Source organism: Fulmarus glacialis, unplaced genomic scaffold (assembly GCF_000690835.1).
Source record: "Fulmarus glacialis isolate BGI_N327 unplaced genomic scaffold, ASM69083v1 scaffold17477, whole genome shotgun sequence".
In the NCBI taxonomy this organism is placed as follows: Eukaryota; Metazoa; Chordata; class Aves; order Procellariiformes; family Procellariidae; genus Fulmarus; species Fulmarus glacialis.
The window spans coordinates 34587-48619 of record NW_009222795.1 but is presented as its reverse complement, the minus strand read 5'-3'; the positions used below and the strand labels follow the sequence as shown (position 1 = coordinate 48619).

At 42.2% G+C, this 14033-nt stretch overlaps 1 protein-coding gene across 1 annotated transcript in view; it reads left to right on the top strand.

Moving 5' to 3' along the window:
* UBR4 (ubiquitin protein ligase E3 component n-recognin 4) overlaps window positions 1-14033 on the top strand; it is a gene marked incomplete at its 5' end in the record, with an annotated part of 74125 nt that overhangs the window by 37134 nt on the left and 22958 nt on the right. Inside the window, 19 exons of the mRNA XM_009581589.1 lie at window positions 241-357; window positions 1536-1745; window positions 2486-2635; window positions 3349-3576; window positions 3690-3768; window positions 4231-4473; window positions 5407-5575; window positions 6194-6338; window positions 7054-7139; window positions 7628-7715; window positions 7850-8043; window positions 9071-9310; window positions 10438-10576; window positions 11124-11249; window positions 11417-11545; window positions 12007-12350; window positions 12586-12676; window positions 13062-13146; window positions 13543-13670. Coding sequence (XP_009579884.1) covers window positions 241-357; window positions 1536-1745; window positions 2486-2635; window positions 3349-3576; window positions 3690-3768; window positions 4231-4473; window positions 5407-5575; window positions 6194-6338; window positions 7054-7139; window positions 7628-7715; window positions 7850-8043; window positions 9071-9310; window positions 10438-10576; window positions 11124-11249; window positions 11417-11545; window positions 12007-12350; window positions 12586-12676; window positions 13062-13146; window positions 13543-13670 — 2991 coding nt within the window. The remainder of the gene's footprint in view (window positions 1-240; window positions 358-1535; window positions 1746-2485; window positions 2636-3348; window positions 3577-3689; window positions 3769-4230; window positions 4474-5406; window positions 5576-6193; window positions 6339-7053; window positions 7140-7627; window positions 7716-7849; window positions 8044-9070; window positions 9311-10437; window positions 10577-11123; window positions 11250-11416; window positions 11546-12006; window positions 12351-12585; window positions 12677-13061; window positions 13147-13542; window positions 13671-14033) is intronic.

The window sequence follows — 14033 nt, the reverse complement described above, 5'->3', positions numbered from 1 at the left end:
CTTAAAACAGGCATGATCGGTGATGCATAATTGACATATATACCTTTTCATTTGTGTAATACAGTTCTCTAGCATCCAGGCGACTGTCTACCCTTGTATAAAGGAATTTGTGCTGTTTTTTTAGTATTGCTGCTTGAGCTTAAATTAGAAATGCTTTATGAGGATCAGAGCACTGAAATTGAGATGTTTAGGACATTGTGCTCAGCACCGTAAGTAAGCAAGCAAGCTCTCTCCTTGCAGGATGTGTCTAAGAAAAATGAACGCTCTCCTGTGAATGAAGTGCACTTGGTGGTAATGAGGCTGCTTAGTGTGTTCATGTCCAGAACTAAGTCAGGATCCAAGTCTTCCATTTGTGAGGTACATTCTTCAAATTGCTTTGTCAGGGGGATGATGTGGTTGGGGGGCTTTTGTTCATCAAAGATGGTCTAAAAGCTACTAACTGAAATAGCTGGTCTAAAACTGAAAAACAGTTAAAAGTGCTTTGGAAAAATTTGTGAGGCATCTGTAATGTTACTTGACACTTCTGAAAAAAGATCTTTGCTGAAACTTAGAATGGAGGAAACCAACATTTAAAGACAACTGGATTCACTTGTTTTGTGTGTGGTTTCTGACTGAGCTGAGGGCAGCACATTAATGATGTTATTTAAAACGGTCTAGCAGATTTTTTCCTTGCATCTTATTGGTGCTGAATGGGTTAAAGAGGATTTGTAATGTGATTATTGGAAAGCAATATGCTGCTGTGTCAACGTAAAAGTCGCTAAGAGGATTCCTTAGATATTTGTTGCTAAAAGGTACAGTAATAAGGCATAAAAAGCAGTATGTGTGGTGGGAAGGAGATTAATAAAAAAGCATAGAGGTTAAAAAATTTAGTCTGAACTGCATCAAATTTTAATGAGCTTATGAGCTGTGGGGTTTGTTTGGATTTACAGGGCTGCTTTAATAGTTTTATTTACAGTAGCTTTTTCTCCAGCCTTTGTTATTCACTTGAGCTTCCCACAGAAATCAAAGCTCATCGTCTTGCAGAATGCAGGTGGAGCAATACCTGGGTGGAGCAGAGCCTCTGAGCGGCATCTGCAACAGGGACTCTTTCTCTACCAGAATTCACCCCCAGCTAGCCAAATCCCAGATAAACAAATAGAAATCCCAACTTTAAAAAGAAAAAAAAAGAAAAAAAAAAGGGGGAAAAAAGGAAGGAAAAAAAAAAAGCCCTAGTTGTCTAATCCATAGCAGAGTGGCCTCTGGCACATGTGTCGAGGGGAGATTAGACTTAAGAGGAGATTTTATTTGTTTTCCTTTACTAAGCGCTTGTTCAAAAGAGTCTCTGTAAATATTTGAGTTGCTTTTCATAAGCACAAAAAACCAAAAACCCCAACCTCAGACAAACCCCAAACTTAAAAGCTGCCTGTAAAGTTTCATAAAAACCTGCTCTCTTATCCATACTGTCAGCAACTGCTGTCTGATTCTCACAGCTTCTCCTGCTCTTCTGACACGGGGGTTCTCAGGTGCTCTAGTAATCCATCTCCTCTTTGTTTCAGTCTTCCTCCCTCATCTCTAGTGCCACTGCTGCTGCGTTGTTGAGCTCTGGTGCTGTTGACTACTGTCTGCATGTGCTGAAGTCTTTGCTGGAGTACTGGAAAAGCCAGCAGAATGACGAGGAGCCTGTAGCCACCAGCCAGCTCCTGAAACCTCACACTACTTCTTCTCCACCTGATATGAGCCCTTTTTTCCTCCGCCAGTATGTGAAGGTGAGTCCTACCCTATGCTGTTAGCATTACACGACCTGCCTTAAAAGGCTGCCGCATAGAAGCAAGTAAAAGCATCTTTGCAGAACTGGTTTTACCTTAGTAGTGCAATTAAAATCAGTTCCCTTAGCGTGTAGTTACAACTAGGATTGCTCTGAGTTCTCTGACAGAGCAGCCCAGTTCGCTATATCCATTGATGCACTCCTAAACCAGGCAGTTCTGTGGAGCCGCTGTCACTGTTTCTGGTTGAAGTGTTAAAGGGAGGCTACTCCATCGTGTGACTCCTTTTGCTTGGCAGGCAGAATTTCTGAACCACCGCTACTTATTGTGGCAAGGAAGCCTAGCAGTTGATGGGGATTTCCACACTAAATCCTAGAAACCTGTTCAGCCACCATGGTGCCTTTATGCTAAGATGCTGCTGGTGGGGGCGGGCTTAGATATATGTACAGGTGCAGTGAAAAAAGCCTAGTTAAATGTAAGAATGTCTTCTAAGTTGAAAGCTCATATATTAAAATACCTTATTACTACAGACTAGTGTACTGCATCCTAGTTGCCATCTAGTTGAAGTCCTCATGCAGGTTTGTCGGCTTATTTTTGTTTATCAGTTGGGAACAGTTCTTCTGGCTGCAAAGGTGCAGAAGAGTTTTGTTTTTAGAAAATCAATAAATGTATCCTGTAGCTTGTCATGACACTACACTGGGACTGTTCAGTGCCAGAGCCTGATTGATTGCTCTTCCTTTCAGGGTCATGCTGCAGATGTTTTTGAGGCCTACACTCAGCTCCTGACAGAGATGGTATTGCGGCTGCCCTATCAGATCAAGAAGATTGCAGACACAAACTCCCGCATCCCACCTCCCATCTTTGATCACTCCTGGTTTTACTTCTTGTCTGAGGTAAGTGAGAAACCTACAGGTTTTAACAAAAATTTCTAGTGATGTTACCTTTTAGGGGAGAGATGAGCTTTTGAAGGACTGATCTCAGAGTCATTCCTGATTTGTTTTCTCCCCCTTGAAAGAAGGTGAACTCTCAGCTTTCTTTTATTCCTGTTGAACAGGAATCTATAGAAAAGCATATGTGAAAAAGTACGATTGCCATTGCTCTCTGTACCTCAGTGTTTGCTGCCAGAAAACTCGAACAGAAAACTTTCTCTGAGATGGTACAATGTAACATCGTGCTTGGCTGTTGGTACTTTACTTAGTCCTTAAAAAAGAAGTCAGTAAGATATTTGGAGTGTATCTTTTCGGTTCCTTCAGTTGTATAGCTTCCTCCCTGAGATGACAAGTTATCTTACATTTGCACAAGTTTGGGGAAGGATTTCTTAATTAGGCTTGACTAGCTTTTTATTTGAGGTCACAGATGACAAAGAATGGTTTTCAGAAGCGGTTTCATAGTTGCACAGCTCAGGATGCTGCAGGGTTGCTGTGCAGTGTTCCTTCTGCCTGTGACTTGCTTTTATGGGTGACTTTACAGTACCTTAAAGCTGACAGATTCATTAATGCATCTCCTGTATCTTTTCTTTTGTAAGAAAACGCATCTTACTTTTGTTGGCAGAGGTTGTCTACTGGTGAGTTCACAGTGCTGATGTTGTAGGCTTTTCTTTGTCTAGTACCTGATGATCCAGCAGACTCCATTCGTGCGCCGCCAAGTCCGCAAGCTTTTGCTCTTTATCTGTGGATCAAAGGACAAATACCGCCAGCTCAGAGACCTTCACACCTTGGACTCTCATGTTCGTGGAATCAAAAAGCTCCTAGAAGAGCAAGGCATTTTCCTCCGTGCCAGTGTGGTCACAGCAAGTTCAGGCTCTGCTCTGCAGTACGATACGTTGATCAGCTTGGTAAGGAAAAGTGTGCCACTGTACTAGGAAAAAAGTGTATGTTGCACATATGTAAAGTGTCAGTAATAAAAATACTGACATGGTGTTTAATCCTGTCCCATTGTGCCTTTCAGATGGAACATTTAAAGGCTTGTGCAGAGATCGCCACACAGCGAACAGTAAACTGGCAGAAATTCTGCATTAAAGATGACTGTGAGTTCTTTCTCTGAGAGTATGTGAGGGAGCAGAGGGGATGCATTACGTGTCTTGGTTTGAATCAAGACTTCTCAGATGGGGAAGCTCAGCAGAGAAGAAGGGGGGACACAGCTGAGAATTTTGAGTAGGACTGAACTGTTTCCAGTACTAATTATCACAGTGCTCCAATTGCATCTGTTCCTTAGCTAAAGAACACAATATGGTGTAATAGATAACTTACAAGAACAAGAGTAAGACATCTCTTGCTTGCACTGCTATTATTCCAGTGTGTAATTTGGGATGAAACACTTTACCTTGGTGTACTCAGATGTTATGCTTCTATAGTGTAGGGACAGGAAGGTTCTGTGAGATTGTGGGATGGTGCTTGTCATGTTCAAAGGGTTTTTTGTTTTGGGCTGGGGTTACTTTACTTGCTTTTTTATAATTCAGACTTCAAAGATTTTCTTCTTCCCTCTGCAGCGGTTCTCTATTTCCTCCTTCAAGTCAGCTTCCTGGTAGATGAAGGAGTGTCGCCAGTTCTCCTGCAGCTGCTGTCTTGTGCTCTGTGTGGCAGTAAAGTGCTGTCTGTGGCTTCATCCTCTGGATCATCAAGCACCTCTTCCACCTCTGCTCCTGCAGCATCGGGCTCTGGGCAGCCAGCAACCCAGAGCAAATCCTCCACTAAAAAGAGCAAGAAAGAAGAAAAGGAAAAGGAGCGAGAGGGTGAGCTGCAGCTGTGCCCTGTTCTGTGGTGTTTTTAGGGATGAAGTCTGCTCCTCTCAGCCCTTCTTATTTCTGTTTAGAGAGAACTGCTGGCTTCTCGTTGTGGTAAATACCACTGTTGTGAAAGGGTCATGGATCATGGCAAGGGCACTTTCAGACTTCAGCAATAATTAGGAGAGAAGAACAGTTTTACCATATGTAGATTGGAGAGGGGCAAAGATGAAGCAGTATGCCCTAAGAGTTGGGTCTGAAATTAAATGCTGAGTATATCCCAAACACACTCTGAGTATTTATTAACTTGCCTGGGCTTTAAGTTACACAATGTAAATTGCCTGTTCCAGTGACCAAGTAGCTTCCACCGAACTTGGCTATCCTGGGTCGTAGGATGTTGAAATGCTCATGGGGATTAAAACAAGTACTGGAGATGCACACCCAGTTAGCTCTGCTCTTCAATGATTATGTTCAGACTTGTTTCCTCTGTCTAACTTGTAAGCTGTGTTGGAGCCAGGGCTGCTGCTTAATGGATATCCAAAGTCCTGGGAAAGTAATTAAGCTTTCCTATAAAAGTCATGGGCATAAATTCTCTCTTGGCTTTTCTTCAAGGAACCATTTTGGCTTTCTCTATCAGATGATTCTCTGTGAGTCTTTTCACTGCCCCATGGTTAATCCTTTTCTTTTTATCAGGATGTGTAGCACATTTCTCACGTCCTTACTGGCAAGTTTTCCAGCAGTTTTATTCCGTGTTAGTCAGGAGTACTAGGTTATATTTTTGGAAAAAGAAAGGAACGTTAAACTTGCTTGTTGCCTGAAACACAGTAATTTGTCCCCATTATCCTCGCTCTATGATCTATAAAATAGGAAACTGGCCTGCTAGTGAGATACTCCATTCATCTGCTTTCCTAAGTCTTTCTTGTGCCACCCGGTGTCCCCTAGGCGAGAGTTCGGGCAGTCAGGAAGATCAGCTGTGTACAGCTCTGGTGAACCAGCTGAACAAGTTTGCTGATAAGGAGACCCTCATTCAGTTCCTGCGTTGCTTCTTGCTGGAGTCCAACTCATCCTCCGTGAGATGGCAGGCCCACTGCCTCGCGCTCCACATCTACAGGTGAGCTGGGAGGGAGTCTCTGACCTGGCTCTTCTTAGCCAGTCTTAGCTCAGTTATGGAGAGCTCTCTCCTTGTGTAAGAGTTAATGCTTGAGCCTCTGTCCTGAAGGATGCTGAAGCTTGCAGATGATTGCATCCCCTTGAATTGCTCACACTATTTTGCAGTTATTGGGGCTGGAGGTAGAAGTTGTGACTTATTCATTACTGATCAACTTGAGTTATCATCTGCAAGAAGCATTTTATTTCTGTCTGTAGAATCTGGCTCCTGACATCTACAGGAGTAGGTACTTGTGGGAGAGTGAATTTCTAAGGCAGATGCAGACTCATACAGTTTAAAAGGTGGGAGTTATGTAGCGAAAGGCACACTTCAGGGTCCTGAACTCCTTCAGGACTCTATTCAGTTGTTGCCAGACAGCTGTTTTCATTTCAGAGAGTGCAGGAAAACTGCTGGTGGCAAGAAGAGTTGAGATTTAACTCTGTGAACTCTGATGTATAGCAAGATAATAGTTTCCAAGTTTGGTGAACTGTAGCATGTATTTTCCTTTTGAATAAGATTGTGTGCTATGCGGTCTATATGGCTATCTTTACCAGCCTAATTGATATGTAATCCATTGAACAGGAACTCTAACAAGTCTCAGCAAGAATTACTGTTGGATCTCATGTGGTCAATCTGGCCAGAACTTCCAGCTTATGGAAGAAAGGCTGCCCAGTTTGTAGATCTCCTGGGATACTTCTCTCTGAAAACACAGCAGACTGAGAAAAAGGTACGGTGTCATTCTGAAAAGGACGTTACAGCATCCCAGGTCCTGCTGCTTCCTATGAATTATGTTAGTGCTCTTTATAATACAGCTGGGGCAGATTTTCTGTCAAAAGAGCTTCTGGTGGAAATTTTTTTTTTCCCCAAAATTTGAATGTTAAGAAAGGCAGGGTCCTTAAGAAATTGGAGAGTGTGGATTTTTTGTTTTATTGTTTTGGGGTTTTTTGGTTTGTTTTTTTTTGTTGGGGTTTTTTTTTATTTAGAAGAAAACTTCTTTCCCACAGGAAGCCTTTGCAGGAAAATACATTTATCGGCTAGCTCTAATTTTTAGATTCTTGATATTTCAGCTACTAGAAATCTTTTGTAACCACGACTATTGAATAAAGGAAGTGGTAGGATTTCTTAGGGGACCAGTGGGCTTAGGAACAAATAATTTAGACTCACTGATACTTGCATGTGTATGTTTAAAGAGCTGGGAATGCCTTACGAATCTTGGCAGGCATTTGCAGTGATTGGCTGACAAATAGCATTGTTATTGTGGTAAAAGTCTAATTTTAGGATCTATTACATTCCTGGGTAATGACTTAACCACATAAATTCCTGTGGGTATCGTGCGTGCATCTTCTGGGGGACCTGGAACGCCACAAGATGAGATGTCTTTATGTCTTTGTAGCAATAAAAGAAAATGTTGAGAAGACAATATTTTCCTAATTGTATTTCAGTTGAAGGAATACTCTCAAAAGGCTGTGGAGATCCTCCGGACTCAAAACCACATTCTTACCAACCACCCTAACTCCAACATTTACAAGTGAGTTACTTCTGACTTTGATCCATTTCACTAAAGGAGCTTTTCGGCAGACGATCTGTGATCCACAGGAGAATATACAGTTCTTCTAATAAAACTCTGGTGGAGGAAGGACCCCTGCTGAGATTGCATGCTTGCTGCAGCTGGCCTTGGGAGAACAGCAGATTCCTTTCCGCTGTCTGAAAAACGTGACATTCTATGTGCTATCAGCAGTAGTTTGGCTTTAGCTTTTTTGCTTTCATTTTCGGTAAATGTTACAAAATATTAGGAGCAATTGGAGAATATAGACTTGCAGAATTAAGTGTTGTGTTCTTAGTCATACCTTGGCAGTTAATAATTATACTAAAATGCTGCCTAGAGAAAAACAATAATTTTCAATGTGCTTGATATTGTAACACTTCTGTTACTAAAACTATTCTGATTGAATGGCTTGTGTTTAAAACACAGTGAATGCCAAATTACATATGTCATTGTTCTTCCCCTCATTCCAGCACGCTGTCTGGGCTGGTGGAATTTGATGGCTATTACCTGGAGAGCGATCCTTGCCTTGTCTGCAACAATCCAGAGGTGCCCTTCTGTGTAAGTAACTGCTGTTCTTAAACCCTTTCCAATTAAAGGGATCCCAGCCATTTACAGCAGTGTGATTTGCTGTGTTTCTGATTTTTTGGGGATATAATCATACAGGCAGTGTGTCCTTGTTTTTGTCTTCTCAGTACATTAAGCTTTCCTCCATTAAAGTGGACACGCGGTATACTACCACCCAGCAAGTGGTGAAGCTAATCGGCAGCCACACCATCAGCAAAGTGACAGTGAAGATAGGAGACCTGAAACGAACCAAAATGGTCCGAACCATCAACCTCTATTACAACAACAGGACAGTGCAAGCCATAGTGGAGCTGAAAAACAAGTACGTTCATCCATGGTTTTTGTATGCAAGTCTCTGAATTTGACATTACGATTTCTACCGAGGTGCCTGGTTTCTTATTTTAGCTAACGTTCTTTCTTAGACTATTACTCATCACTGTCAGCCCACATTGGAGTGGGATTGTTCTGAATCTCCTACAATAAATTGTTGAAGAAAAGATCCAAATTTCACCTAGAGCTTGAAATATGCCTGTAAAATTTGTACAGGCTCAGTTTTAAGCACCTAACTTAATTGTGAGGAAAGCAGCATTAATACCAAGGGCACTTCCTGAAAGTTTGACTCAAAGGGATTTGGACCTTGCAGCATGTCCAGAAATGCAGAAAGCATTAACGTTACTTGTTTGAAGCCATGTAGTAGAATTAAAATTAGAAGTTGGATGGCCTAGCTCTCGGATGCTGCTTTACCCACGAAAAATGGCTCCTTTTCAATACATTGCTCAGTCTGGACCCGGTTCTGCTTATATGCTTTCCCTTCTTACTTCTTGAGATGTTCTCGCCAGAATCAGATCTCTTTGGTTTAGGGATTAATCTGTGCCTGCCGCTTATTGCTTATTTGAAGTCGTAATCCTCTGTGACATCACAAGTGGCTGCTGTGGAGAGGATTATGATGTCACAAAGAGAGGATTCTGACTTCAGGTTGAGAATAAGCAGTAGGAGCAGATGAGATCTTTAGAAATAAATACCCTGTTTTCATGCAAATGTCCTTACTAATAAAAAAATGGAGGTGAAAATCCTTAGAAAATGTCTGTAGAATTAAAGTTTTTCCATGAGGCATCAACAGCTCTTTAATCCTAAACAGTCTCTCTCTATGAAGAGGATAAAGGCTTAAAATGTATTTCTGGCTACATATCATGTCAATACAGAAGCTAAGGAAATGAATCCTAGAACTGCTCTCCATCCCATTTAAAGTAGATTTGGAGCTGAGACGGTTGCGTTTGGCTTCTCTTCGTACGTGGGCAGGAGGGTACTTCCCCACTGAAAAAACATGCTGCTTTCTTTCCTTTTCCCAGGCCGGCTCGTTGGCACAAAGCAAAAAAAGTCCAGCTGACCCCAGGCCAGACGGAGGTGAAAATTGATTTGCCGCTGCCCATTGTGGCTTCGAACCTGATGATTGAATTTGCAGATTTCTATGAGAATTACCAGGCTTCCACGGAGACCCTGCAGTGCCCCCGGTGTAGTGCGTCCGTCCCAGCCAACCCGGGGGTGTGTGGGAACTGCGGCGAAAACGTGTACCAGTGCCACAAGTGCAGGTACGTCATCCTCGTTCCTCCCCATGGAGCCAGCGCCAGGGGTTTACGGAGCCCTTGTGCTGTTGCCCGTGTTGGATGTTCAACAAAATACCCTGCTATTTAAATACATGATTCTGGTTAATACAACTGCACAATCAAATTAGTCGAGAAGTATAAAACAGGCTTACAGGGATTTAATGTTAATGCAGGCTATCAAAGGAAACCTGATTCGACAATAGTGAAAGAACACAGAAGTTTAAAAAAGAAAATTCCCAGGAGGAGGTTATTTTTGGCCTGCCTGTTCAAGAGCATGAGGCTGGAGTTCAATTATACGATTGCAGGGGAGTTTCTCCACAGGATCCCTGGCTTAACGTGCAGGACGGACAGTGCTCACTTGTCTGTTCAGAGCTTTTGTTGTACTCTCCTCATTCAGAGCAGGGCTGAGGGCGTAATTTACTGTGTGCTATTCAAGCTTTCACTACAGTATTATAAATCCTTCTCTTTTGTGAGTTTTGTCTCCTTATCTGATATCTCTTCTCCCCTTATTGTTGTCCCATATTCCTCTCTAATCCTCATGGGATTCAAGGTGTTTAGCAGATTCTTTTCATAGATCAGCTGATTACTGGTATATTGAAAGGTTTCCATATCCATTCTTGAATTATGGGAGCTATAAATCAGTTCATGTCATGCTACGCTAGTCTGCAACAGGATAATAAGTATGCTGTAGCTAGTCCCACTGCAACTGGGTAAAGAGTGAAAGCTATTGAAAGCCTAGACCTTACAAAACAAAATGTTTTTTTTTTTTTATCTGTGTTCTCATAAAGGGCAAAAGTGCTCTAGTCTGGCATTCTACTGGGAATAGTTAAAGTAGAATTGTTGGGAACAAATTCACATCTGTTTCTGCTTTTTCCAGCCAGAATGTGGCACCGCTTTTGTAAAGATTTTTTTGTTGCCTGGTTTGTAGGTTTTGATTCTCATGTACCTCATGTATTTGACTTGTGGCTTCCCCAGGGCGGTTTGGTAGGTTAGACATTTTAAGGGCCATCCTTCTCTTTTACCTACTGAGTCCATTCACAACTTACTTCATTGCCTCAGTTACCTTGATAAAGCTCAACTGCATTCTTTAACCTTTCTGGCTTGCCTTTCAGATCCATTAATTATGATGAGAAAGATCCCTTCCTTTGCAATGCCTGTGGGTTCTGTAAATATGCTCGCTTTGACTTCATGTTGTATGCCAAGCCTTGCTGTGCAGTGGATCCCATAGAGAATGAAGAGGATCGAAAGAAGGTGAGACTAATAGCAGATTCATTAAGGAAATGCTGTATCTCTTGGCCAGGTCAACAGAGTAGGGACATCAGAGGTCCATCCCTCTTGGGAGTAACATGAAAAGCAGTGCTCCTTCAAGGCTTCTTACTGACTAATGCATTCCTTATTTACTGTCTTGCTCCACCAAGTAAGTAATTCTTCAAAAGACATAATTCAGTACCTTACTTATAAACCAGCTATCTTGCACTGCATCTCTTTGCCTTGCTGTGCAAGGGGTTGAATTTGGGTTGTACTGTACGTGTTACCATCCCATCTGAGGAACCCTGCTAATGAATGAAGAACCCATTGCAGTATGTGGCCTGTCCCAAAGGATAAGTGTGCTGAGTATAGTGTCAGCAGAGTGGTACTTGCGGCAGAAGCAGGGTGCAGGATCACCATTTATTTGGGTTTTTTTGCCAGAGAAAGGCAAAAGAGACAGAAGATTTGGAGGTTGGTGGTTGTAGTTCTGTAGAATTAAAAATTGTGTCTGAACATAAAATACGAGTTTCCTTTCCTTTTTTACACTTAGGCAGTAACGAATATCAACACTCTCCTGGACAAGGCTGACAGAGTGTATCACCAGCTAATGGGACACCGACCGCAGCTGGAAAACCTTCTGTGTAAAGTGAATGAGGCGGCTCCTGAAAAGCCACAGGTAACAAGGGGCAGATGGATCTTGGACAGAACCCCAGGCTGGTGAGACACTGGCCTTTATACTGCCAAAAGCAGCTAAAGTTCCTTGCTTCAGATGCTGTTCTGCAGTTGTTATTTTTGTGTGTAGCCTCCATGTATGATTCCTTTTTGTTTTCCTCTCTGTTCCAGGATGAATCTGGTAGTAGTGGAGGGATAAGTTCTACCTCAGCTAGTGTGAATAGATACATACTGCAGTTAGCCCAGGAGTATTGTGGTGACTGCAAGAACTCTTTCGATGAACTTTCCAAAATCATCCAGGTATGATGCGCTTTGATTGGAATTTGGGTCATATATTTTCTTCTGTCACCAGATACAGTGCATATCAGAAATAGAAAGTAAGATGTTGCCATTCTGCGTTTAATGATATTGTTAACAATAGGTGATCAGCTGCATATTTTCAGGGAAATAACAAAATAATAATTTCTAAAAGCTATGTTTACCATTAATACTATGGATTTGTCACATTTTCAGTGTTACATTGCATGTAAGGTAGACGATGAGCCTTTAAACAGGGCAGATAACTGGGAGTTAGGCTGATAGTTCTAGTGGATTTCCCAAGTCTGCCATTGACATGAAGGATTTCAAGTTTTGAGATACTTAAAAATGTTAAAAATGTTTCTTCACAAAATACACAGTGAAAATAACCTGTGAATGGGATTAGCAATTATGTGCTGCCTCACAATTCTACAACTTTCATTTCTCCTTCTCTGTGTTTCCAGAAAGTGTTTGCGTCTCGAAAGGAGCTCCTGGAATATGATCTCCAACAAAGAGAGGCAGCAACAAAGTCCTCGCGAACCACTGTCCAACCCACGTTTACTGCCAGCCAGTATCGTGCCTTGTCTGTTTTAGGCTGTGGCCACACATCATCAACTAAATGCTATGGCTGTGCCTCAGCTGTCACTGAACACTGCATAACGTTGCTCCGGGCTTTGGCGACCAACTCTGCCATCAGGCATATCCTTGTGTCCCAGGGCCTTATCCGAGAGCTTTTTGACTACAACCTGCGCCGGGGCGCAGCCACTATGCGGGAGGAGGTCCGTCAGCTCATGTGCCTTCTGACCAGGTTAGGTCTGATTCAGTGTTTGCAGCCCTCTGACTTCCAGTGAACTCTGGAAAGCTGCATGCTTGTAAATGCACGATCAGAAAGGAGTAGCTTTATAGGGGAGATACCTTACATCAGCAAATTGTAGACTGTAACTGCTTGTACATTTGTTATCAACTAAGCTGAGATCCCAGGAGCTTTTGGTATTTAGTACGAGCACAGCATAACAGTGTTCTCTTTTTCCTTCTGGAATTAGGGACAATCCAGAGGCCACACAACAAATGAATGATTTAATCATTGGGAAGGTTTCTGCAGCTCTGAAGGGACACTGGGCAAATCCAGACTTGGTGAGAGACTCCAGTGTTTTCCAATTTGTTTTTTCTGCCCCTCTGCAACTGCTGGTGTATTCTAATTATTGCATCTTCTGTATTATCACGGTCTGTTTGTAATACAGAAGGTATTTGTGTCTTGATAGGAATTAAGATAAACGTTAGAGTAAAGCACAAAATTGTGTGACTAGGTGTCTGCCTAAGTTTCCTTGTCTGCCTAAGTTTTTCTTGGCTGTTGCTTGCAGCTCTCTCAAATAGGTTGCCAGTCATCCCAAATGGGCATGGGATTAAATTTACTTAGATCGATGTGCTTTGAACCTGTGTTTTTTAAATATCAGAAGGCAAAAAGGACTGCTCTGTCACCAAGACTTCTTAAGCCTTTGAACATGTGTCTGTGTCACAGGCTAGCAGCCTCCAGTATGAAATGTTGCTGCTAACAGATTCCATCTCGAAGGAAGACAGCTGCTGGGAGCTCCGACTACGTTGTGGTGAGTTCAAACGTCTAGTGTGAAAGCTTTATTTTAAAATGCTATGCCCAGGTCCATGCACTATAGTAAGATTTTAAGGAAAGGAACAGATAGCTTGTGATTAGGGTTAAAAATGGAGTTAGCACCAGATAGCTGTGTCTTGGGGTAGTGCGTTTCTTGAAACAGGAATGCTGAGAAATAGAAAGATGGAGGTGTAAAGGGAAGGATGGCAAGACTCTCTTTGCTATAATAGAAAATAATTATTTTCCATCCATGGCTGCATGAGAATGTGATAGTTTTGCTTGAGGATATGAGGTCTTACCTAACTCTAAACACTTTTAATGTGCTGTATAGAGCTGTAGAGGTGTCCTATCTGCAGATCTTACAGTGGAATGAAAATTTATGTCTGTCTTTCAGCTCTCAGCCTCTTTCTGATGGCAGTGAACATTAAGACTCCAGTGGTTGTTGAAAACATCACCCTCATGTGCCTGCGCATTCTTCAAAAGCTGATCAAGCCACCTGCTCCAACCAGCAAGAAAAACAAGGTACTGCCTTAGACAGATGCTGAGCAAAGCATCTGAAAAGTTGCTGATTAAAGTCTGGCACACCGATCTCAGTGATTAATAACTTTGTGAGGACGCCAGAGCTTGCTTTTCCTGGTCACGGTTACTAGGGAGGCGCAAGTCCTGTGACTCTTGTCTTTGCAGACTGCAAATTACAGGTAACTGCTTTCCATTTTTTACTGTTCTTTGGTGGCTTTGACCACCACTATTCAAAACAGGGCTTTGCTTTTTTCTGCTCAGATTTGAGGCATGGGGAAAGAGCTACTTCAAAGCTACGGCTTGGTTATTTTGGGCAAGCTTTTGGTGCTTTCAACAGCTTTGTAAAATCAAGTGCCTAAACATGGT